Source organism: Eleutherodactylus coqui, chromosome 5, assembly GCF_035609145.1.
Source record: "Eleutherodactylus coqui strain aEleCoq1 chromosome 5, aEleCoq1.hap1, whole genome shotgun sequence".
Taxonomy (NCBI): domain Eukaryota; kingdom Metazoa; phylum Chordata; class Amphibia; order Anura; family Eleutherodactylidae; genus Eleutherodactylus; species Eleutherodactylus coqui.
This window is the reverse complement of record NC_089841.1, coordinates 126233038-126260758: the sequence shown is the minus strand read 5'-3', so window position 1 is coordinate 126260758 and position 27721 is coordinate 126233038. Positions and strand designations below refer to the sequence as shown.

At 40.6% G+C, this 27721-nt stretch overlaps 2 protein-coding genes across 3 annotated transcripts in view; both read right to left on the bottom strand.

The window, feature by feature from the left end:
* SNCAIP (synuclein alpha interacting protein) overlaps positions 1–27721 on the bottom strand; it is a 209436-nt gene that overhangs the window by 134266 nt on the left and 47449 nt on the right. For both annotated transcript variants that reach the window (XM_066603114.1, XM_066603115.1), the window contains exon 2: positions 23273–23307. The gene's annotated coding sequence lies outside the window, so the exon portion shown is untranslated. The remainder of the gene's footprint in view (positions 1–23272; positions 23308–27721) is intronic.
* LOC136628805 (taste receptor type 2 member 143-like) lies at positions 9831–10832 on the bottom strand. The gene has a single exon (XM_066604900.1). It carries the CDS (start codon positions 10830–10832, stop codon positions 9831–9833), a length of 1002 nt encoding a protein of 333 aa, XP_066460997.1.

Genomic DNA, 27721 nt, shown 5'->3' with positions numbered 1-27721 from the left:
TCCGTATACATGAAAGAATGAATGGGGCCATGTATCGTGAGATTTCGAGTGCAAACCTCCTTCCATTAGCAAGGGCACTGAAGATGAAACGTGGCTGGGTCTTTCAGCATGACAACGATCCCAAGAACACCGTCAGGGCAACGAAGGAGTGGCTTCGTAAGAAGCATTTCAAGGTCCTGGAGTGGCCTAGCCAGTCTCCAGATCTCAACCCCATAGAAACCCTTTGGAGGGAGTTCAAAGTGTGTGTTGCCCAACGACAGCCCCAAAACATCACTGCTCTTGAGGAGATCTGCATGGAGGAGTGGGCCAACATACCAGTAACAGTGTGTGCCAACCTTGTGAGGACTTACAGAAAACGACCTTTGTCATTGACAATAAAGGATATTTAACAAAGTATTTAGATGAACTTTTGTTACTGACTAAATACTTATTTTCCACCATAATTTGCAAAGAAATTAGTTAAAAATCAGACAATGTGATTTTCTGGATGTGTTTTCTCATGTTGTCTCTCATAGTTGAGGTCTACCTATGATGTCAATTACAGGCCTCTCTCATCTTTTTAAGTGGGAGAACTTGTACAATTAGTATCTGACTTAATACTTTTTTCCCCACTGTACTTAAAAAAACAACTTTGGTTGATCCTGGTTTCACATATTCTGCTATTTTTTGCTGACACTGTCTGAGCAATGTCATCTAGTGGCAAAAAAATACTGAAAAAGGGATAAATAAATGGTTTTTCACAATAAGTCATTCTTCTTGTGAAACTAGGAAACAAGCTTGTTTCTAGACATTAGGACACAAAATTGGAACCAGGCAACTACTTTAAAAAAGAATCATAATTAAGTAAGGATAACGCATACCTGAGTTTTAAACACGTTTTGTAAAATACATCAGGTTCTCCTCACTGTCTCATTTGCTGCTGTTTGCAAAGTTTAATGTAATTTTAAGTTCTGATTTTCAGGAGGTCTTCTATATTTTTCTGCTGCCTTGCTGTTTGCAATCTGCTTTCAGGCTGGATGTGTGTAGCAAGCCTACAATTCTGCCAGTAGCTCACTGTCCTGCACTTCCTTGCCATTACTTCCCATGCTGCATTGTGCTGTCTCTGCTCTAATCAGAGGGAAGACAGTATCTGAATGCTTGCCCCTCTGCTATCCTAGGATGATTGTTGGAGCTGGGCATTCAGAGACATTTTTGCTAAATAGTTAGTAAAAAGAGTCGGTGATCCAGGGATTATTCTGATTACCAGATTGAAGTTGGGAAGGAATTTATTCCCCTAAATGGGGAAAATTGGCTTCTACCTCATTGATTTATTTTTTCCTTTATCTGGATCAACATTGGGAGATAATAGGCTGAACTTGGAAGTGCCATAATAGCAAGAGAGGCATAGAATCTGGGGATTGTTTACAAAGTGTCTGCAGATTTGTTAGGCTGTCAGTCCAGGGGGTAGCCCCTCCCCCACAGCTAAGAAGACATCTCAACATGCCAGTAACTACAGAAGCTTAATACCTAACAACAGACAGTGGACTGCAGTAGTGCTGGAAGGGACACCCCTAGTGACAGCCACTTAAGACTCGATTTACAGTGGTGAAACAGAATTTTTAATAAAAGTCTATATGATGACACACACAGGCTATTACATAACGATAAGTTGTCCAGTTAGTGCCCCTTTAAAGCATCCTACCTTAAAGGTTATAGACATCTTCGAGAAATAATTTTCTTTTAATTAATTGCATGTATTTTGAGCTGAAAATACATTTTGTAATAGAGTTTAATTAAAAATGTTGCATCGTTTGTCTTCTGAAGCCTCTAAATATCATTGTAGACACTGCAGTACATTGACAAGCATCTTTTTACGTGGGTCGAGAGCTTAAACATCCAACTGTCGTCCCATAGATTATCGCTCCTATGCTTTCACACAAAATCACAGAAAAGCAAAATATAAACAGACAAAAAAAAATCACTGAAAGCCGCCATATACTTACTCATGTACTAATAGAAGAAGGCAGGTAAACACACCACATCCATCAACATGCAGGCAGCAAAACGGCTATATGGAGGATTAAAATATGGCGTCATTAATAGGTTGCGAGCCTACATGCTGCACTACACGTACCATGTGGCCCGACACCCTGTATGTGCCCGTTTTTAGTGCAAGAATAATACTAAGCAGGCACCCCCTCAATATAAGGAAGGTGTGTGAGTGGTTGTTCATCAGTACCTTCATCTGTGCAATTATTCCTCCATATAGCAGTCTGGCTGTCTGCATGTTGAGGGATGTGGCGTTTTTACTTGCCGTCTTGCATCAGTATATCAGTATATGGCCACTTTCTGTGATTTTGATGCTTTCGTACAGTGATAATTGCTCACCGAATGGAGGCAGAGTGCTCCTGAGATCTCTTGCAGCCACCCAGCTCCATTCACAGTAAACAAGGTCGTTCATAAATAAAAGACTGCTTGCTGGCACAGGCCACTTATCATCAGGTTTTTATGCCTATATAAGATGAACAATATACAATAAGTGAATGACTTATTGTTAGTCATTGAATCTTTGGCCATGTTTACACTAAATGACTATTTTTCAGCTACACAGAATCCAGCGATCACCTGAGCGATAATGAATCCATATAAAACAGCCTAAGGCCTCCTTCCCACGAGCGTGACGGGCTCCGCCGCGTAATATTCCGCAGTGAAGCCCGTCACGGCGCCCCCCAGAGACCCCATACTTACCAGCGGAAGATAGTGTGAAGACGCTTCCCCGCCCACCGCCGTCGCGTCATGTGACACGCCCACCGCGTCATATGACGCGCCGGCCGCGTCATATGACGCGCGGCGGTAGGCGGGGAAGCGTTTTTTCACGCTATCTTCCGCTGGTTGCAGCGGGAGATAGCGTGAACGGACGGCTTCCATTGACTGCAATGGAAGCCGTCAGCGCGTACACCCACGGCAAATAGAACATGCTGCGGGTGAGAACGGGAGATTTCACGGTGCGTAATTCCGCGGTGGAATTACGCATCGTGTGCATTGTGCTATTAGGTTCAATAGAACCTAATAGCAGGGGGCAACGCAGCGGATTTACGCGGCGTAAATCCGTTCGTGGGAAGGAGGCCTAAAAGTCTCAATAGAAGATCCCTCTATGAGGCTGTGAGGGCACTTTCACATGGGACAATTTTTGGGTGCAGAAGCACCCAACAACTATCGCTCATGTGCTTTCACAACACAGGAGATAGTCATTCAGTAAATAGAAATGAAGAATGCGGGAGATCATTCAAGGATGAGACTGATGAGTCATTCAAAGTTGACTGACTGTTTACACTAAGCGAGAAGTGGCTCACAAGTCTTTTCCTTTCAGTTAGCTGGAACGAAGAGGCTAGTGACCAATGAGTTATCTCTCACTCAGTGTTCTGTTGGGTGCCAAGTTTACATGGGAAAACTATTGCTTAAAATTGTCTGAGTTATTTTCGCCTGATAGTTGGCCCATATAAAAGACCCTTAAGCCCCATTTACACACGATTGTCATTTGAAAGAATGAAGGAATTAACTTTTTTGCATACAAATGCTGAGCATTAGACTTAAAAGATAATCATTTGAAATACTCTCCATTTGCCTTAGCTAAAGTAAATACTGTATATATTGTTTCCTGAGATGGGTGTGTGTTTATGCGAGGAATCTCTGGCCAGCAGGATTTTAATTAGTGTGAAGAAAAGCCATTGTTGTCTGTCTCATGAGTAAACAAGTAGTCATTGTGTTTAGCAAAAAATCACCCCTCCCCTCAAGTCATTTAGTCTTCCAAAGGACTGAACAAATGACATTTAAACCAAGCGAAAAGTGAACGAACTAACAACTATTTTTTGAAACTAAGGGATAAACGACAAGTGAACGAATAGTGCACGATGTTCTTCACATTTACACGTAACGATTATAGCACAAATTCATTTAAATTTGAGGGACAATTGTTGAGTATAAATGGGCTTTTAGTTTTAAGCCCTTATCTCTTCTCTCCTGTACTTACTTATCAGCTGATTATTGTGGTCATACATTTGCTGATAAGAACATATAGGAGAAAGAGCAATGAGAAACTAAGCAGTCACTTCAGCCTCACTGACAGAACTCCTATTGAGACTTAGACTGCAGTGTCTATATACTTCGTTATGCAGAAGTTGCAGAAGACAAACAGTGCAACACTTTTGATCAAACTCTATTGCAAAAATGATTGTCAGTCCAAAATAGAGGCATTTAAGTAAAATGTAAATTGCCACCCAAAGGTGTTCATAGACTTACAATCACTTTCACATATCGGTATTCTGGTCAATATTTTGCCCCAGTGTTTATAGTCGAAACCCAGGAAGGAAGCCTACAGGAAGAAAGTATAATGGAAATATTTGCACCTCTTCCATATTTTGGACCCACCCCTGGTTTTCGTTTAGAAATACTGATACCAAGTACTACCGCAAATACTGTGAAAGAGGCCTTAGGCCTCATGTCCACAAGCCGGTCGGATTCCACATGCGGGAGCCCGCAGTGGAATCTGACCCTGCCTGTGGCTGAGGACCCAGCGTACCTGTCTTGCTGTTCTTTTTTCTCTACAGCAGATGTGTGCGGAAGTGCCAGCTGCGCACATGCAAAATAGAGTTTTTTTCTTCTTCAAATTCCTTGGATCGGACAGCTTCCATTAACTTCAATAGAAGCTATCCACACGAAATCTGCACTAAAATAGAGCCAGCTGCGATTTGTTTTCCACACCAAAAGATCCGCAAAACAAATCTGCATGCTTTAATGCAGCTGTGGACGCCCATGCTTCCCTATGGGCGGCTTGAATTGCGGATCTTTCGCGCAGGATTCCGCAAATCAAATCCGCCCATGGACATTGGGTTTAACGGTGGTTTCACACATTTTTTTTTTTCAGAAAAAAATGTTTTTAGGATAGGTTCAACGAAAATCTCACGGAATCACACTGAAATACCGCAAGATTTCCGTGGCAGAAATAGTTTTGAAGAGGCTTCGACGCCTGTATTCCGCTGCGGCCATCTCTCCCCATAGAGAGGCCGCTGCGAAAATGGTGAAACAATTGTCATGCCGCGGCTTGGCTGCAACGGATCAGCCGCACGGAAATTCCATGGCAATTCTGCCCTGTGTGAACCCAACCTTAGGTGTTTTTACTGCATTTTTTTCCTTACAAACTGCAATCCGGCGGTATCCGTAAATTTACAAATATAAAACAAACTACAAACAGTGCAGGTTTTTAGTAACATTTCTACTTACTTTTAGTGAGAAATGCCATTCTGTACGAAGTAGCTGGGAGTATGTGATTGCAGAAACAGTCGAGTGTGGCTGGGCTATGCTGTTTTTGTATGTCCCACAGAAGTCAATGGGAGTTACGCTACAGCAAGCACCACTGTTTCATAACTCGGGAGTTACAAAAACAGCATAGCTCACAATGATCTTTGCCTACCTCCCTTTGACTTCTATGGGAGTTATGGAAACAGCATAGTGAAACCTGCTGAGCTGTTTCTGTAATTCCATCAGATTACCTGCTGTTTGCCTAGGAGTTAAGACCCTCACCAATTTCTCGAACTAAGAGGCTATGGCACTCTTCCAAACACAGTGCTGCTTGGAATCATAGTACAGAGAATTATGCTGTCAGGCCATTTGTTGGCGCCATTGGAGTTCTAAAAAGCATTTCCCCACTGATAGGATCTTCTGGCAGGTCATAAAGACCTGCTAGAAGATAGGAAAAATGTGTGAAAAGTGCATGACGCTTTTGCTGCTACTACCTGTGCAACGTGGCAGCCTTTACTTGTATCTAATCACCGGTGTCTTCACATTGTTGCACTTATGATGTCTGCACTATAAATATACTTACTGGAAAGTGCATATATTTGTAGTGAGTTACTCAGAAATACTGGAAACTCTGTAGTAGGTTACAAATCTTAAGACCACATTTTTTTAAAAATCAGACATTTGTGGTTACAAACGACCTATGAAAAAACTGAACTTGCTTCCAATAAAATGTATCATAGGCTATAAATAATTCAGCTTTTCGCTAAGACAATTTAAGCTAACAAGCTGACTTAGACAGAAGCAAATGTGAGAGGAAAATAGGAAAATGTGCCAAATAATAAAATAACATTTTATTAGATATTATACGCCTTTTGTACCTTGGAAACCATATTATACATTTTAATATGCAACAAATTTACAATATAAAAATAGGTTACAGCACTGCAGTATATTAGCATATAGAATTTGCTTTAAACGCAATATGGGAGTGAAACACTACTTAGGTTCAAAATTCCGTCATACCACATGCCTACAGGTATAAGTACTGCTGCATGGTCACCAACTTTGAATTTGTTAGGCTAGTGACAACAAGAGTTTTATGAACAATATTGGCATAATATGGGTAGATTTTGGTATTTTAATAAAAAGGCCATTTCACTCTAAATCAGAAAACTCGTAACAAGTAAATATAAGTCATTGATATATCTTCTGTGTAGCTGATATAAATTCTATTCAGCAGTTAGTTATATCTAAGGGACTACCATCATGGAGGATGTCAAATACAGACATAAAACATCATGAGAAGTACAGTATCACTGCATAACTAAGCTCAATCTCCATTCACAAGCTAGGGAAAGTCGGTGTTATTCCAGAAACGGCTGAATAGTGTTCTCTAACTTTATTATGTAAGGCAAGGTAAAGTCCCCTGGTGCAAGCACGACTGACTCCTAGGGTGACGTCATGACATGACTTTCTCGGCAGACTGCTTTTGCAGGGTGGTTTGCCATTGCCTTCCCCAGTCATCTTTTACCCTCTACCAAGCTGGGTACTCGATTTACCGACTTTGGAAGGATGGAATGCTGAGTCAACCTTGAGCCGGCTACCTGAACCACACGGGGATTCAACCTGCAACCTTCAGGTCGTGAGCAAGAGCTTAGGACTGCATTTCTGCTGCCTTAAAACTCTGCGCCACATGAACTTGGCCATATAGAGGAAAATAAACTTCTGATATAATTCAAATATTTGAAAAAAAAAATCAGAATGACAGAATATTACTTATTAGTAACACGCAAGTCATTTTGTTTTTTAAATACCTACTGATAATAATTGTAAGGGATTTTTTTTAAGATAAAATTATGTACAGTATCTAAAGCTTTTTTTATATAGTTTTGGGTCCCCTCTGCCCAAAAGTATATAAAATCAATATACATACAGTGGTGCCGGAGCACCGCTTTAGCACCATGGTATCTGACAGGTGACGTCTCATATACCTGTCACGTGGGCTTCTAGTGTAGAAGCCCCTGGCAGGTTTATTAGACATTATTGATGACGTCCCTGTCAAGCCTCCTATTGGCTGCAGTGGTCCTGTGGGTAAACAACCCATGTGAAAGCTGCAGACCAAGTAAACAGAAGACCGGAGGACTGGAGCAGTGGCAGGGGAGCAGCACGGCAGCGGGGAGGTGAGTATTGGGGGTTTTAATATATGACTCATCCCTCTTCCCCTCCGAGACACACGCTGTCACCAATGTTTCTTAACTCGTAAAAGCCTTTAAGGTCATTATATAAAAATAGTTAATAGTTGTCTCGAGGCAAAATGTTATCTATCCACAGTAGAGGTGCTAAGTGTCTTATCTGTGGTTGTCCAACTACTGGGACTCCCACTATCCGGGAGAATAGGTTACCAACTGCCCAGAGTAAATGAAACAATAGTTGAATGTGCAAGCTGTTTGCTATTTCCAACAGTTCCATAGGGAGGAATGGAGCAGTAATACACAAGAATGACCACGTCTGAATTCAATCCGGGACACTTAGAACCCCTATTCTTGTGGTTCGACCAGCATCAATTGGAATTATGACCTATCCTGGTTGACAGTCGATGATACATTATATTTGCTGGGAACCCCCTTTAAAAGCAACTTAGTGTAAGGGTTCAATCACACATCACATTCAGATTGCACCTTGTGCTGCGATTATTACTAATTGTTGCCAAAATCACTGCAAAAAATACGATATGACAATGAATGGGGATTTGACCTGAATAACTCCATCACACACTTTATTTTAAAATAATTGTAAAAAAAAACCCCTTGTGTTTCATTTTAATGACAGTTATTTCTTACATGCATTTTTTTGTACAATGAGACAGTGGGCAGCACTCCAGAGAGTGGTGGAGAGATAAAAAATGGGCAATCAATATGAAATGTGAAAAATGTGAATGAACTCACCCGGTGACGCCGGGCCCTAGGTAGAATGGGCTCCGGTACATCAATATCCGGAATCGCACATCATTCCAAGGTCACAGTAAAAACTCTCTCGCACTGGTCATTGGAGACATCTCAGGGAGAGCGTCATGGTCAGTTCCAGGGGCAAAAGGTTTCACCACAGGATAGGCAAAACAAGAGAGTATGATACAAAAAGATACCAGCGCTCCAGTGCTTAAGAGTATTAGATGTTGCAGGATGCGCAAATACAAATTATGCTACTTGCTTTACAGGGGTGCTTGAATGTAAAGCACCCCTGAATCCCGGAAAGCAGGCAAAGGATATGGAATATGTGAAGATATTCTTTAATATGCGACGCGTTTCGGCCAAACAGTAGGTCTTTTTCAAGCATTAAAATACATATAAAACAATGAGATATTTATACCAAATGCATACCTTCTATTCTAAGGGCATTGGATCAAGGCCCCCTTTGATGACGTGGCCTCGGAAAGCGTCCGGGCCCCCTTTGATGACGTACCTTTGACTATAGTGGTGTGAATTTGAGGACAGATTGTGGAACGCAGCGCTGCGTTACACGGCAGTGTCACGTGATCGCAGCTACGTCATCAGTGACGCGGTGTATGGGCGATCACGTTGTTATGCCGTAATGGACATAGTAGCGGTATCACATGACCTGGAACGTCACAGGGTCAAGTGACTGACATACCGTGGTAGGCTTCTAGCGGGTACGTGACTGTGGAACGCAACGATGCGCTCCATAGGGAGTAATCACGTTGCAGCGCTCAATGGACAGAAGTGAATAGATCTACTGGAAGTCAAAATGTATGTAACAAATATGATAAATGTATATTATTACATGCATTCATAGGTTGGATCCTAATAGATAATAAACATATAAATACTAAAATATATAAATTTATAGATTAGGAAATAACAGATATTGTTTATATATTTTAGTATTTATATGTTTGAACCAAACACAGCAATAGCCATGTGAATAAGCCCTTAAAAAGGTACATCTGGCTGCAAAATATTTAAAAAAACACACAGAAAAAAGAAAATACGTCAATATGCTGTATGTGAAACCAGTATAAATCACAACAATCCCAGTTAATTATCTTCACTCAAGTAATAAAAGCATCTGAAGTCCAGTCCATGCTATCTGAGCAACGCATATGTAAACACTATAGAAAGTCTAATGGTGAAGAGGTTCAATTTGTATTGCGTCGGGTTCGTACAATATAGAAACTGAATAAAGAAAAGTTCATTTGCGCGTTTATAACAAGTATATTTGTCCATAATTAAAATAGCTTTTAATTATATTATACTGATAGCAAAAATATATTTACAATGTTCCTAACAATAAGTAACCACTGATGCATAATTTATCCATCAGGTTTCTATTATCAGATGGCAAACTATAGCAAGTTATGTTATTCTGACCTGATAAAAGCTAATGGAAGTATGGACAAAGTCTGACATTAATGCAACAGGAGATATATATGACTATGTATCAGTCCAAACTGAAGCCTTTGCAGACTGCATAATTATTAAAAAATGTCAATTATATTTTCTTGTCAAATATAACGAATGATGCAGTCTATGACAAGATCAGTCTTTAGTGGCTTCTTCTTCGGGTGTAGACTTTGGACTGCTAGTAGGTAAAGTCTTGGGTTGACTCTTTGCACAGCAGAAGGAGCTCAGTGACCTGATCTGTAAACTGATTTTGTAGTTAATTAACATAAGTAAGTAGGGGCTAATGCTAGAGTATCCAGAAAACAGCACAACAAGCAGGGTTGAGGTCAAAAACCATGACCTTACGTACTTCCAGAGCAAGACGAGTACAAAGTGGGCAACCCACAGTGCGGTGAGAAGGAACATTAACAGTACAATCACTTTGGAAGCCCTCAAGACTTCAGTTTCTGAAGAGTCATGCCCAATCCAGATATTGCCATAAGTTGCTCTGCTTTGCTCATAAAAGAGAAGAATTATGCGAAAGCTGACCAGAACTAAACTGACAAGTGGAATTAGATCAGTGATGACCATGAAGATCTGGTGATAATAAAGTTCAACTGCGGTATATGGAAAATCAAGGTTACATTCGTCATAAAAAAAGCTGCGGTGGAAGGAGTTAGTATCATTGAGTAGAGCTTGACTTTGAACATAATTGCCAAAAACTAAGTAAGGGCAACAAACTGCAACTGCTGTGACCCACAAAACAAGCACAGCTATGAGATGATGCTTGCGCCATTTGCCATTAGGAGGTGCCCTCAGTGGATGGACAACTCGATTAAGCTTGACACAGTAGAATATAGCCATATAAAAAGTTACCCAGATCTCCAGTTTTGTACTCAATGATGCTGTAAACAATCCAAATTTGCAGACGTGAGAATTAAGGATCAATCCAGCATTGAAGAGAATATTTATAGTATTGATCACACTATTCTTCACTACATGAGCAAATGCGAGGCTGAAAATTAGGGCAAATGATGTTGGCAGACGTCTCGTAATGCACTTCCAAGTGCAATAAATCAATATAGCATTCCCCAGTAAACTCACAAAGATTAGGACGCAGCAGGCAATAATTTCAATGATACTTGATGAAAGTCTCATTTTCAGCATCAGATGAATATCCAAAGAGAGCCTGTCACTTCTTCAATGAAAAAAGACACATGAAAGAATCTTTCATCAAATTCATTGTGCGAAGTAAAGGAAAAAAATCACCTCTGCAACATAAGAAAAGGAAGGAGACCTCAGAAACAGAAAAACGTACCTCCATGCATACTGCAAGGCAGAGAAATGTACAGTTAGACTGGGCTTATGTGGCAATGCCATGGGACTGAGGGGAGAGAAAAACACATGTATACCTGTTAATTAAATCTCCAAGAAGCCTGGTAACAGGAGAGCAACATATAATCATTTCTCCTGGGATTTCTAGTGCAACACACAATGTACTACTATTACACTAGAGAAAGAAACCAACACAATACTTTATCAATAATCAGAAGGATTTGTTATTTGAATGTTTTCAGATGATACGTAGACAAGTGACTGTTGTATAGGTAGATCAACTGACGGTAGAAAATGTTCTTCACTACCATAGAGCTGCAAATTTCCATCAATAACCTAGACCTACATCAATTTAGATTCACTAGGACCTTTATCAAGAACTAAAGTGATAGCTCTTACTAGTCAGGTGACTTTCCTTCCTAAGAAGGTAAATTTTAGATGTGTAGAATCACAAATTACTGGTCATCTATAAGAAGTAGAGATGAGCGAGTATACTCGCTAAAGCAAATTACTCGAGCGAGTAGTGCCTTAGCCGAATATCTCCCCGCTCGTCTCTAAAGATTCGGGGGCCAGCGCGGGTGACAGGTGAGTTGCGGCGGGGAGCGGGGGGAGAGAGATCTCCCCTCCGTTCCTGCCCGCTCTTCCCCGCCGGCCCCCGAATCTTTAGAGACAAGCGGGGAGATACTCGGCTAAGGCACTACTCGCTCGAGTAATGTGCCTTAGCGAGTATACTCGCTCATCTCTAATAAGAAGTCTTCTCAATGATGACAATGGTGTCACCTCTGTATTCCTCCAGCATGGACCAGTGACGTAATTGCTACTAGTTAGGTGAGACGATAGATTATAGATCACCAAATATTTGTTTGAAAAAAGCTTTCATCCATTCAATGACCAAATCAATTCTTATATATTGCACTCAGATTTATGTAGGGTTGGTTTTGGTAGAGTCTAGAGATTAGCGGGTACCCAAATGCTCGGGTCCTCGTTATTTGAGTTGAGCTTTTCGTAATATCCGTGCGCTCTATTCAAGTAACGAACCCCATTGACTTCAATGGGAGACTCAAGCATTTTTGTATGGGACCCGTCGGTTGCCGAGCTATATTTTTTTGTTCTCTCTCTCTCCTCCAAGCCAGCCACAAAATACCGTTGACGTGCACAGCGTCGCAGCGGGGAGCGGTCAAAATTGACATGTCGAAGCAGGGAAGGACCAAACCTGGGGCGGGGGCGAACACGGCGTGATGCTCGCTCGAGTAGCGAGCACCATAGAGTATGCTAATACTTGAACGAGCATCAAGCTTGGCAGAGTATGTTCGCTCAACTCTAGTAGAGTCCAAATTGTTTTTCTCTTGTTTTTATCAAGGTTTCTGAAATTTTTCTACAGGGTCATTACCGACCAGAACATAGAAATGCCTGTTCTTCACCAATGGTCAAAGTTCATACCAAAATTAAGATTTTTGGTCAGAAAACTGGGATGCAATGGGGGTAACATCAAGTCATAAATTTCAATTGCAATCCTGTTACTATCTGTATTCTGGTTCTCACAATTACGGCATCTTGCTCATGACTTAAGTACAGTTATACTACCAGTAAGATAACTAAAGTGCAGATAAGCCTACGGGGATCACAATAGCTGGAGAACCACAGACTGGAGACAACTACTTTATAGCATAAAGTATATAGAAAATAATGCAAATTTAATGACAAGTTTTGGCCTACTGTTATGTCTGAGCCGAATGCCAAAACACCTCATCTGGATCAGATGTAACAGTTGTCCAACAGGATAGATATACATAACTCAGATATATAACTTAAAAATGGGGAAATCTCTCTCTATCACACTAATATGGAAAAACCCTGCCTAAAGTGAGATGATGGAACCTGGGGGCTACCAAGACTGTCCCTAGATGGAAAAGGGAATGACAATTGACAGATATTAGTAACAATATTCACCGCAGTACTAAGAAGCGGGTGTTGCACAAAACAGAAAATAAGAACACCAGGGACTTATCTGACCATAAGCTGAGACCTGAGGATGTGGACCAGACCAGAATTGCACGAAACAGAGGAACAATCGGCGTCCTCTGAAAGGAGGGACAGAATATACTACAATAAAGGTTGATAGTCCTGGTAGGGAAGCAATTTCCCTTGGCTAAGCAAACCCAACACAGGCAGAACGATGTTAACACATTGGCGCTGAATGACAAGGAGCACATGGGCCGGCCTGACATTATATTGTCAGCCCGGACCCACTTCTAGGTCACAGCCAGAGCTTCAACATCTATACTTATGTACTGAAAAACTACACAACAGCATGGCTCTATATAAACACAATATGAGGCTGCTGTCCGTGAGAAGTACTAGACTGGATTAGTGTTGTTATAGCATGTGATTAGTGTGGTATAAAACATTATGGTAGAGTGTTTCTACATCAAAAAAGTAATAAAACACAGCTATAATACACAAAACATCTCATATGATGGAAGCGTGAGAATTCAGCGGAGACAAGCTAGATTTGCTTGCAGACTCATTTGCTTCTGGTTTTCACGTCAAGTGACATTTCCTGAAAATGATAATTATAATTGCTCGCAAAGGTTTTGGGTCAGTGAAAGAACAAAGAAAAAAAGTTTTAAAAAATCCCAGGGACTGTTATTTTATTCACTGCCTTTCCAGCTCATGACATATTTGATTTATGTTACTAAGAGACTAAGTTCCAGGATCACCTTATCCTTACCAACGCTTATTCAGAGTGTTCTCTTCTTATTAAAGTTCAACAGTTCAAAACAGTCATTTTAAGATGCTTGCCTTAGAAGACAGAGTAGTCTGCAAATCTTTTTCATCCATATGCAATTATGATGATCTTTCCGCAGTAAATATGCTTTGATAGGAGACTCCAAAAAAGTTTTGACTACTTTATAGAACTAATGTCAAACTAGACCCATAGACAACCACTGAGCAGTATGAATGAGTCACTGATCCTGTGATTACTGTATGACTGTATAGTGGTCTCTACAGTGCATATAATATATAGAGGACTGAATGTTACTAAATATACTGTCATCTGATGTTAACCACAGGAAAAAGCATCACAGCATGCAAGGCAATGTGCTAAAGACATAGAGAGTTTTTATCAGTTTTTGTCATGCCTATAAAACCGGCAAATAAAATCGGTTTATTCCCACGGCATCCATATAACGGGAACTTGCTGCATTATTAACTGTGAACTACTACGCACATTAAAGGGGCAATATACATTTGTGACACAGCAATCAAATGAGTTGGAACAGTAATAAATTCTTCAAGGAATTCACGAAGAGACGTAACAAAAATACAGTTCTGTCCATAGATGTTACACTGTATACTATGCAGATTATAGACCCACCTACACACAGTTTGGGCTATTTTCTCTTATCATTAAAGGGGTTGTACCAAGATTACAAGTTATCCCCTTTTATAGGATAGGGAATAACTTGTTGATCAGTGGGGGTCTCAGCACTGAGACCCCTGACGATCTCAAGAATAGGGACCTGTGTCCTTCTCTGCCTGTCACTGAGGGCGTTGCTTCTTCCCCTGCAGTGACATCAGAGTGAATGAAGCTCTGGCTAGCATGCGAGGTCAGCACTCCCTTTCACTTTAATGCAGCTGCCGAAAATATCCGAGTGCTTGCCACGGTGCTATTTCTGTAGCCCCACTTTAAGTGAATGTAGCATTAGTGCACTTTCATGACCTGTACTGTGAGTAACCCCACAGTGGGGAGGACAGGGGACACAGGACCCACGTTCTTGAGATCATCAGGGGTCTGAGCAGTTAGACCCCCACTGATCAGCAAGTTATCCCCTATCCTGTGTATAAGAAAGCAAATTGAAGGCACCGGCAGCACTCAAAGCAAGCTGCATCCAGTGAGGGAAATATACATGAAAAGCCCCAGTTTAAGGATCTAAACCACGATCCAAATGTAGTACCATGCAGATGAAGAATAGTGGCAGCATCAATGGTGTAGTGAAAACTAAATTTTATTTCATTCCATCCAGTAAAAATTCCATGCAGTTTTACTGGATGGAATTAAATAAAATTTCATTTTACTACACCATTGATGCTGCCACTATTCTTCATCTGCATGGTACTATCCTGTGGATAAAAGATAACTTGTAAACTTGTTACAATCCCTTTAATATTATCACTGGCATAACTATAGGGGATGCGGTTGCACCTGGGCCCAAGAGTGTTAGAAGGCCCATAAGGCCTCTCTTCTTCATATAAGGAGCCCAGTACTATGAATAAAGCATTATAGTTGGGGGACCTGTTACAGGTTTTGCATTGGGGCCTTGGAGCTTCAAGTTACAGCTCTGCGTTAGGTGGTTAAGAGAAGTTGGGGGGCCCCCCAAGATAAACTTTTGCACCCGGGCGCATGAGCCTTTAGCTACACCGCTGAATATTATTGATGATTTGGTGATGGACTTCCCTAACCATACTAAAGATTTGTGATACTCTATTTTGTTGTCATGGTCAGGTCAGGGCTGGTAAAGGTAGGCTAGGCATAACTTATCCAGCATGAACCATGCGTACTGATGCAGCAGTGGACTGTGGAACTCTCTGCCTGAGGACGTCGTGATGGCAAAATCAATAGAGGAGTTTAAGAGGGGACTAGACATCTTTTTAGAGCGCTATGATATTGCAGGACATAGACATTAGGTGACAAGCGGGGCTGCTCATCTCAAATGTTGACCCAGGGATTACTCTGGCTGCCATTATGGAGTCAGGAAGTAATTTTTTTCATCCAAATTAGGTAAATTGACTGGTTGTTTTTTTTTTGTTTTGCCTTGCTCTGGACCAACAAGTTGGGTGGGGGTTGAAACAGGCCGAACTAGATGGACATTGTCTTCATTTAACCTACCATACTATGTTACTATGTTACACTATATGGACAAAAGTATTTGGACACTGCAGAAAATCAGCAATTATGCAAATACTGTGTTTGCCAGACGATATACTGGGAAGGGCATGCGTAAAATAAAAACCTGCTCCTTTTGTAATAACTATTCATTCATCCGATTGAGCACTTGTGGGACGGACTGGAGTGACGGGTACGACACTGCCACCCACGTCCATCTTCACAACCATCGCTTCTCAAAGCCTTGCAGAAGGAATGGCGAGCTATTCCTGCCCGGACGTACAGAGAACTTGTGGAAAGTATGCCTCAATGTGTTGTGCTGTAATACAAGCAAAAGCAGGGCCAACACATTACTAAATAGAAGAATAAAGCACTTTTTTCTGAAAAACATGCAGTGTCCAAATACTTTTGTCCATATAGTATATATCAACTGGAAGGTTAAAGAAAATGTGAAGCCACAGTGAAAAATTAATTGCGGCAGAATTTGATGAGGCAGCATAAATATTCCCTACCACTTTCTTTCCTGCTATATCCGTCAAATTTGTTGGAAAAAACTGCGCTGCATGCAAATTGAGGTAGAACGTGTTACACGGTGCAAAACTCTTATGTGCTTATGTTTAGATTTTCTTTAGGCAGTGCTTTGTCTGTGATCCCCAAAAGTTTCTCTATAGTCGAGCTTGTGAAATTGTTCTACTGTGGCCTTACCAGTCAGAACATGGCTGTCCTGGACTTTACTAGCAGTTGAAGGTCAAGCTAAAATTAACCAGTTAAACACCACATGTAAATCCATGGCACATGGCCCTTTTACATTAAAGGGGGTTCTCCAAGATAAAAAAAAATGAGTAACAATAACAGGCATGCAATGATATAAAGTAATAAAAGGCATGATTACTTACCAGTTGAATCCCATGCCGCACCAGTGTTACCACTTCAGTGCCCCCCCCCCCAATGGTCTTTGTTTACTGGGCAGCAATGATGGCGTCACATCGACAAGACATGACTGCTACAGGCAATCTCTGGTCTCAACAGGTTACTGCTGAGGCCGGTGATTAGCTGAAGTGGCAGGTGCCATATGATGTATTAGTGGTCACGGTATCATAAGAGGTTCGTTGGGTTTGACACTAAGTGGACATTGTGATTAGCACTGTATAGAGGGAAACTGTGGCTGACAGATACCTCGAATCTCAACTGTCACACTATTCAACGTGATTGCCGTTGCTTTATTGCTGACTCACAGAAGCTCCGGTAGTAGCTGAGATGTAAATTATAAGTATTATTATACCTCTATCATACATTAAAGGAGTTGGCCCAACAACATTACACTGCTGCTCCAGTGATGTGGTATGACCATATATTACATGGCTGTCCATTCTTCTGCATGTGCACCATAGAATGCCACATTTTCCCAGCAGCACAGACTGTATTTGTACAGTGACTAAATATTTCAGATGAAAATTGTCACATTATATGATACACTACGTGATAAAAAATTGTATTTTATGTGGCTATTATTAGGAGATAATAAGTTATTTTACTTGGCCCATGGACGAAACCAAAGGAAGACACAAATAAAGTAAGGATCAAATGTCCTTTATAGGATCACTAGTCTTAATTAAGAGAGCAATATATAATGCAAGCATAAACTTTCCCATGGTATCTTTCTAATCATCTCTTAATTATATTTTATAATTAAATCACAGCACAAGGCCAGTGTCCACGCATCAGCACATTATCAGACTGCATGGATGCTTAAACCGGAGAGCACACAGCCAACATTTTTCTATTTAAGTGATTCAATGGAAGATGATTTGTCTCTCGAGGCGTGAATCGCGTTTTCTAGCAAAACAGACACGAAAGCAAAAACGTGTTGTAATAATACTTATTCTGACACAAACACTTCAATAAGTGAATAACCTTTTTGCATCGACCAGTAACAACTCCTAATTAAAGAAGCAGTGTAGACACAAATGACCTCAGAAGGAAGGCAAACTGCAATAGTATGAGAACATTATACCAAAGCCTTGTTACGGCTATTTTCATCAAACTAATAGACAATATTACCCGCCCCATCCAATTAATAATAAACAAGTGCATTAATATTAAGGAGGTAAACATGTCCGGTTCTTTCAAGTGGCCTTATTTTTAATAACCTTCTTTGTTAAAGAAAGAGAATAAGGAAGAAAAATAAAAAATGCATCTGCTGCTCCTATAGAAACAGATCAACTAGTGATAGACACAATCAAGAGTAGTGATGAGTGAACTTTAAAAAAATTCAGTTCGGCATATTTGCCAAAATTTTGCAAAAAATTTGCTTGGGTCCGAATTAGTTGGAACTGAATCAGAAGGTGCATCAGTATAAATAAATAAATCATGTTTAGAGTTCAGCGAACGTACTCTGTCGAGCTTCATGCTCGTTCGAGTATCAGCGTACTCGATGGTGCTCGTTACTCGAACGATCATCACGCCGTGTTCGACCCCGCCCCAGTTTTTGGCCCCTCCCCGGCGTCCTACATACAAAGATGCTCGAGTCTCCCATTGTAGCCAATGGGTTTCGTTACTCGAGTAGAGCTCTTGAATTTTACGAAAAGCTCGACTCGAATAATGCGGACCCGAGCATTTGGGTGCTCACTCATCTCTAATCATGTTTTAAAAAATGTGAACCCTATTATTCCTTTTATAAATCTGGCACTGAAGAAATGTGGTGTATTGATGGGAAGAATAACTTCATGCCACTGTAAAAATCTGGAAGGAAAATATCTCCAATGTTAATGGTGATATTGCAAGGTTTGTTTTCCAGGCCTCTGAAAGTGAAGCTGTATATACAGTGCAGATCTCCTTTTCCTCTAAAGTTCAAACAGATGTTAAGGATAAATGCCATGATGGTCTTATTCCTAAAATACTATAGGAATTACTAAATAGAGAACAAAAATCTCAAGGGCTGACTTAAAAAGCAGCTGCACACCTTTCATTTACTCTCTTCAGTCTCTTCCAACAAAAATAGCATAAAAAGTAAAAGCCCAAACACAGAAGCAGGCCAAGTGTCAGCACCCATCAAACCTGGGCAGATGTGGGGGCCTACTAAGTCGGGTGGGCCCACTCCACCTGTGCCTGACCTGAGCAAGGGGAGCCCGGGCTCCTGGGTCAGATATAGCAGTCAGGACCCCGGCCTGATTATAATTTTAAGAGTGATAAATTAGAAAGAACAGCACATACTTACTTTCCTGGCAGCTGTAATGGACACACCGTCCTCCACTCATTTCTGCGTTGTGTGGTCATTTGACAATTTGTCACATGACTGCACAAAACGGAAGTAAATGGAGGTCAGCATGCCCATTACAGCAACACCGGAGGTATGTGCTGTTTTTTTTTTTAATGAACTACAATGAGAGGCTGGGAACATGACTTCTGAAAGGGGGCAAATGGGGGCATTATTACTAAAAGGTGGCATCATTATTAAACCTGGGCATATTTTCTGACAAGGAGGCATTATTAATAAATGGCAGCATATTTTCTGAAAAGGGGGCAGGCATTATTACAAAAAGTGGGCATTATTTTTGAAAAGGGGGCATTACTAATAAGAAGGGACATTATTTCTAAAAAGGGGGCAAATGGTGGGACTGTTTCTAAAAAGGGCATTATTTCTAAAAGGGGGTATTTGTAAACCTTCCCCTTTTAGCCTTATTCACTGAGCAGAGGCAAAAGGGGGTATTACTGAATGGTGACACAAGGCATTATTGCTTAATGGGGCACTTTTACTGTGTGAGAGTGACTATAAGTAGCACTTACTCTTTGGGACCTACAAGGGGCACACAAATGGGGACAGTTCAGCTGGGGTAACACAGGTGACATTACTAGTATCTTTGGTAATATAGAAAGGGGAGTTGTGTAGAGATGTAGATAATGTAGTAAAGGTGCTGGAAATGCAAGGAGCCAAATATGTTTTTGTGTCAAATATCACAAGAGACAAGTTGTAGTCGGGAGAAGCTGTCATGGTGGTCTGGAATGGATACAAAAGAATAAAGAAAAATAAAGAAACTGAACAATTCCAGTCAGAGAGAACGTCATTTGTGATCACTGGATAGAATGGTAATTTAATCATTTACTGTATATGGTCTATAGAGCTGGTATCTATAGTTATATGGCTATTGTATCTGCTACTGCAGATTTACTGTCACATGTGTTGTGACATACTACAAAGGAGCCCACTGAGACTGTCACCTAAGGGCCCGCACAAAGTTGGAGCTGGCCCTGCACAGAAGTTGTGTATAGATGTACATACTTGCATCTAACTGTGTCAATGCACATGTGTGTATATTCATACATACATGTATTTTATAGTTTGGCTGATGCGTATACAGTAGATGGACCTCATTTAAAAAGCATTGGTTCACAGAGGACAGCAGCTGACAATAGGTCTCTGACTATAACAACTGTTCTTCTACAGAGAACATCAAATATTCCTCCATTTGCATTTCTGTTGCTTTGTCAAGGACATATTAGTGCGGTGGAAATTAATACTAATAGTTCTAATCAGCCCTTATCTGAAGTCCATATTTCTTTTATCTATCGTCTCTATAGTCCTCCCTTAACGCTGTGCTAAATATGACCAAGTGCAGCTGTGCAAATATACAGTATCTAAAAAGAACTCCGCAGCATAATGAATGTGCTGTGCCAAGTCCTAAAACAACACAAGTAGTGATGGCACAGCAAATTTCTGTAGTTTACCATCTGAAAGATTTGGAGTTCATTCATAGTATTATTAATTTCTGGAGTAAATTAGCAGATAAATTATCCTACATTTGTTATCATTTTGAATAGGCTGTAATAATATACAGCTGACATCCCTGATAAAGCAGTGCCTGCTATTCTCTACCACAATGACACCAAGATAAGCACATGCCAGTTGGCACAGTACAGATCTAAGAAATGTTCATAGGTGAATGTTAATCAGGGGCATTCACTAGGTGCACATGAAGAGCAAAACTAATGGCTGCCAAGATGCCCATTTTACAACACAACAAGTTTAGAATATGTGCCCACCATTGTCTTGACTACATGGCCTAAAGGGACTAATGCCACCTGATGGATATGACCTGCTACATCTTTAGATACCCTCACCCATCCTCTTCTCATTTTCTGCTCTGGACTTTGCATGCTGCAGCAGTCAAGACCCCTGCTAGCTTATATTATCTCCTTTTACAGTCAGCCTCGCTGGACCCTGATTTCTAAATGTGTATAGCATACCAATTTTTATTGCACTTTCTGAGTTAACGCATTCACATAGAGGCTCATTTACTAATACTATCTAAATGTCAGTGCAAACTTAGACTAAATAGGCCAGATTTATTTAAAAAGCTCTGCTGAATAATAAGGGTACCTTCACATGTGGCGAAATTACTGCGGGTGGGCAAATCTGCACCTAATTGGCCATGTTTTAAATGAACCCTTTTATTTCAAGGGCTAAATTCTGCAGCATAAACAGGCCCTCTCCTCCCCTCGCCACTATTTGCAATGGGAGGGGGAGGGGCTAGCTCAGTGCACTTCCACCCTCCTCCCCCTGCAGAGAGGAACACCGTATATCGGCCAGGCGTGAAAACCCGGCCGATATACGGCCGCCTGAATAAGCCCTTATACTGTAAATGCTGCGGAATTTCTGCACAATTCTGCTAATGGAAATTCCGCAGCATTTTCTGCCCATGAGAGGGTAGCCTAAATCTGCCAATTTCTAAGACTGCCTAGTCTAAGTGTTGACTAATTTGCAGTTGGCTTAGTTTACAACAAAAATTGTGTCAAAATCTTTGAACAATTTGCTGTCATTTTTTACGCAAATTAGACCTCACCTTTAAAATGTTTGTAACAGGAAAGAATATATCTGCGCTATATAATATAGCTAGAGACAACTACTAAGTGCAACTGTATAGTTCAGATTAGTAATGGGTAATATATCCTGCTATTACTTAGACCTCTTGTTTGGAGGTTGCAGAATGACAAGATCAATGGCCAGAATTGTCTCATAATAAATGTACTTGCTGGAAATTGTGGCATATTGTAATTAATTCAAAGTGTAAAAGCAGCCATTTAATGGAAAGACATCTTCAAAGGAACATTTGGGTGCAATGCAAACAAATGGGGACCTCAGAGAACTGCTATGTAATTGCATATGAAAGGCTCAGGCACACCATAAATAACTTTACGAGATAAAGTCATGAAGTAAAGAATATTTATTTTGCCCGGTAATGTCTCATATGCCAGACAAAATAAATAATGTTGTAACATGAAATAAACCTATAATGTCATTTATGGTGTGCCTGGGCATTTAATATGTCATTAAAACGTCCCTTACATATTTATATTAAAAAGCTGTGTTTTCCCATATGTTCATCTCCTAATTAGCAGTAAAATATGTTTCTGGGCAACAGCCGACATGTGTATGACAAGCAGTAATTAACTTTACACAAATACTGCTTTAAGAGGTGATAAATTCTCAAGTAAAGGTAGTTAATTCGGATACGAAAATTAAATCTGGTTCATTGCTTGTATGAACTAAAATTATCTGCATCCCTTTATGCTTATAGAAGTTTTCTGGAAGAAAGCAGCCATTTCTTTTCTGATTATGGAAAATCCCTTTAAATGACGATGAAGACCATGTTTTTGTGAACTGTGATGGATAAATAAAATTAAAATACCTTTTAGGCCTCAGTCAGACAAGTGTGTTATATGTTTGCAGAAAATTAACACTCCTAAAAGAACCAATGGTTTCTTATAGAAGCGTTGATATGCGAGGAATTAGCAGCGCAAAACAGCGCGCTTCTAAAAAAGATCGAAAATGCACTATGTTAGGTGCGCGTTGGGCAGGAGTTTCCATTGACTCCTATGGGAGCAGGAATTAATGGAAACTCCTGCGCTGGGAATAGATACCTGCTGCTTACAGCAGGGCATTTAAAAGGTGCTTCTGTCAAGAAGCACCTTTTAAATGTCCCTCTGTTAACTCCTGTTAGTTGTCGCAGGGATGAGGGGACTCCCCGAGGGTTCCGTTAATCCCAGTGGGGACTAGCAGGATTTTACAAGGGGACATTTAAAAGATACTTCTGGGCAGCACCATTTAAATGTCCTGCTGTAAGCAGCAGGGTATTCCTCCTGCCCCGCTGCTGGGCAAATAAGTATAATTTTCATATGTAACTATAACAAGTTGACAACTATGTCTTAAAATTAAAAGCGATATCTGAGCTATATGTGGAAATCGTTAAGCATTCACCATCACCCCAATCCCAGGGAACGTAATTAGTTTCAAGCATTTTATTGCCTTTGCATTTGGTTATGCCACAGAATACCGAACCTCCATCTGACATTAAAATATACTATAAAATGCACTTACTTTAATATGTGTAGTTTACTTTCCACAACAGGCACCTGGAAAAACAACAAACAGATACATTAAAAAAACATTACATTAGTTTCTTTAGAAACATTGAGGATAATCATCTTTACTTTGTTCTTTAATTTCAATTTGTATCTGTAAAAACCATAAAAATATACTTGCATGTAAATATCCCTATCCATCTGAACTCTATCCCTAATTAGAGCAGCAGTTTATGCTTCAGAGCTGCTCTTCCCAATGTAATTGCAGTCACAATATTCACATCATACCGGAACTTGTTGGTCTTTTAGTCATTCAGTCACCCACCTAGTATACAAAGACTTTTTCTTTGTCAGTTTTGTGTATGTGCCACAGCGTGCCAACCCTTGCTCATCTGCATCTGGGATTGCGGTCGGGCACCATCCTCCTCCACATCCTGCATGCCGCCCTCGCGCCATTACTGACTCCTTGGTGTCTACCCATATGACCAATGCCCACTCTCTCGTCTAAAGGGCCAGCACGCACGCACCTATTAGATTTTCCTCCAATCCACCTCAGACTGTATTAGGCATTCTCCCCCATGGAGGATGCCTAAGCAATTGTCACAATGGCTAATGAGACCAAAGGCCCCCGTTAATTTACATATTCTGGTTCTGACCTTTGCGGTGTTCTTGACCATTCTGACGTCTGTGCTCCCAGAACTCGGCTCTCTATATTGGACTTCTTTATTGCTTGGACTCATTATTTAAATACATGTGATGTACTGTACCATATCTCAGAGCTATAAGCGATAAGAGAGGAATGCCAATTTGTAGCCTTCTTCGCCATTATGTAGCCATGCAGTGGTGGCCCCTCTCCCGGTTACATTCATACTGGCTGATTCGGATTTACAGACCCAGGAGATATATTCAGTACTGCTTATTGCATACATGTTTATTTCCATGTATGGTATGGACTTTGAGAAATTGATTTCATCAAAGCATTCATTGGCACGGAGTCTCAAAGGGGGCAGGAACGTCCAGTTTCTATGTGGTGCGTGTAAATAATCTAAAAAATGTCCTGCACAATACATATGTTCTTTAGCAGAGAAAAACAATAACAGAAACGGAATATAGAACAAATGCATTTTATAGCATATAGTAGATTACTAGACGTCACTGTCAATGCTGTTGTTTTCTATTGCTATTTTCCTGTTCTTGGCATGCCCTTACTAACATCCTGGATAAAAGAAAGCATTGAAATACACTTAAACATTACCAGGTGAAAAAGAATAGAGAAATTTGAAGAATTAAGAATTTAGAGTGGGGTCGGTGTCAAAGTGTCCTGTTTGTTATTTCTGTGACGTGTTGGAACATGAACCATTACACAGTACACAATGGAAAGAAATTGGAAATATTAACTTCACAGAAACAAATTAAGTAATACAAATGATTCTCTATTTAAAATTAGGCATAAATCAGCTCAGGACGGCTGCAGACGCCCAGATTTGGATCGCGGAATCCACGATCATCACCTGCGCGGACGATCCATGGCATTCTATATCCATTAGCAGGAATAGAACATGCTCATGTCTGCGCTCATAGAAAAAAAAAACACACCATGTTCTATCGTTGCATGGATTTCGCACAGATGGTTTCCATTTAAGTCAATGGAAGCCATCCAACCCGAGGCCCTTATGCAATTAGCATTATGGAAAGATCGCGGATTCCACGTCATCACCTAGTGATGGTGCGGGAAAAACAGGGATTAAAAAAAAATCTGTACTGCGCATGTCCGGACCACATACAGAATAAATGCAAGAAAGAGTGGGCGCCAGCTGGGCACAGGGTTGGATTCCGCTGCGGGCTCCCGCATGGGGAATCCGACCAGTTCGTGTGCAGGCAGCCTTAATACTGTACCCTGAGTCTATAAAAATAAGAATAATGCAAAAACCACCCCAAAAGACCCTCTAGAAATATTTAACTTCTAAGACATTTGCTTAAAAGCTAAATCAGTTGCCTCATGAAAGCAAATACGAATCTCATTAGTCTTTTTTTATTGTAGGAAAATCTATTCACAGGCAAATTATATTAAATTTGCATGAAAATTCCTTAAAAACATAAAGTTTCACTTCCCACTATGCTCTTACAGGTGGTTACATACTTGTACTAAATGGTCACTAACTTTTCAAAAACTTGTGCTTATGTGATAGCCACTGTGAGAACAACAAAAGTGCAATTCACTTTATATACTGAAAATGACGTTTTTGTGCCGAAAAATCACTCTAAAGCGCTGTCCCTTTCTAGTGGCTGAAATTACAAGGTAGAAAACAAGAAGAAGCAGGAGAAGAGAAGAAAGCAACCAGAAGCAGAGATACACACAGATGTGGCTGCTACAATAGCTGAACGATTTCCTGTGTTGCCAGCTACTGGAATTACCTCTACACTGCTCAGTAATTCTCTAATGTTCTCCCTGATACAGTTTACAGAGTAAATACAACACAGTATGGCATCTACACTCCTCCCACCAGCTGAGAGAGAAGTGAAAACTAGATATACAGCCTGCAGAGGTGGAAAATGGTGAAAATGCAGGATGTAACTCATATAATGGCTAGAAATGGTGCTATTCCTCATGTACACACAGTGTGTTCTGAAAAGTCATCTTTAATCCATATACTTATTTGATAGCATAGTGGCATAGCAAATACCACTTACCAGCTGTGATCCTGGGTTTAAATTCAAACCACCTAGGTCAACATCTCCATGAAGTATGTATGGCTACCTGCAGGGAACTACATAATAACGTCATGATGGTTGCAAGGACTGTATTAACAATTCATGAGAAAGAACAACTTTTTGAAAACTATTAAAGGAGATGTCCCGAGGCAGCAAGTGGGTCTATACACTTCTGCATGGCCATAATAATGCACTTTGTAATGTACATTGTGCATTAATTATGAGCCATACAGAAGTTATAAAAAGTTTTATACTTACCTGCTCCGTTGCTGGCGTCCTCGTCTCCATGGTGCCGACTAATTTTCGCCCTCCGATGGCCAAATTAGCCGCGCTTGCGCAGTCCGGGTCTTCTCCTCTTCTCTATGGGGCTCCGTGTAGCTCCGCCCCGTCACGTGCCGATTCCAGCCAATCAGGAGGCTGGAATCGGCAATGGACCGCACAGAAGCCCTGCGGTCCATGAAGATAGAGGATCCCGGCGGCCATCTTCAGCAGGTGAGTATGAAGACGCCGGACCGCCGGGATTCAGGTAAGCGCTGTGCGGGTGGTTTTTTTAACCCCTGCATCGGGGTTGTCTCGCGCCGAACGGGGGGGGGGGTTTAAAAAAAAAAAAACCCGTTTCGGCGCGGGACATCTCCTTTAATTTAGGATAATTGTTTTTAATGAGTATTTATTTGCATAAGACAATGTTGAGCACTAATTCCTATATAGTAAATATGTATGAAGTCTATACAGCGGTTCTTGAAATAGATTACTTCCATACAGTGATACCAGAGATGTACAATCATAGACTGTACAAAACATAAGGAGAAAGTTCCATAATATAACTGGATCTGAATGGTATTTTGTGATATTTGTTTTGAAATCAAGCTGGTCTGTCTTTGTTTCATCTTTAGTGATTTTGTTTCTTATGTGGTTTCTTAACCTTTTTTGTGTTTTCCTGTTTATTTGTTGTTGTGCATGGAGTTCCTGCAGACAAAGTTGATGCACATTCTCTTCTATTCTTGGTATCTTATTTCGAGACGATGAGTGGGAGTACATTTTATGAATACAGAGAGTCAAATGATTAAAATAAACGTACAGTTAAAAAGCACAAAAGATATTTACAATGGAGCTCTACGGCTCATTGGTGGACAACTGGCAACTCAGGGGCAACAATCAGAAGTTCCTGTCTCCCCGATTTCACTTGTATACTAGTTTTCTACTACCATATATTATCTTCAAATTCCAGAGTGCCAGACTTTGCAAAATTCCAACTCCTACATGTTTAGTGTGGGTATGATCAACACTTAAAGGAGTAAATACAGTTTCTTAATTATACTTAAGTTAGGTCCTGCCATAAATGCTCTAAACACAATAAACCTCCACTACATTAAAGGGAAGTCACACAAAGAGCTGAATGCACTCACGTGGCTGTTCAAAGAACTGCAATAGGTTATAATGGAGAGGCGAAATGTACCGCCACCTTTCTGCAACAGACTGGGGGTGCAGGGCATTGAATATAATGTCCAACTTTCTAATAGAGAGGAAAGCCCCTTTTGAGGAGTCAAGGGCTGCAGATGAGGCATCCACAGTGTACTAGGTTGACAACCAATGCTACAACCACTGATATATTAGAGTTATGGATAGAGTTCACCCAAAGCCCTCCAATCACAGTCAAGTGCATATAATGTATTCACTTTATAGCACATGTTAAACACATTGCAACTTTCTTTGATATTAGCATTGATGTTAATTAGAGTGTTAATGTATGGCT

Bases quoted from the DNA above. Each gene is read 5' to 3' on its own strand.
- LOC136628805 (XM_066604900.1), bottom strand. From the start codon at position 10,832: ATGAGACTTTCATCAAGTATCATTGAAATTATTGCCTGCTGCGTCCTA.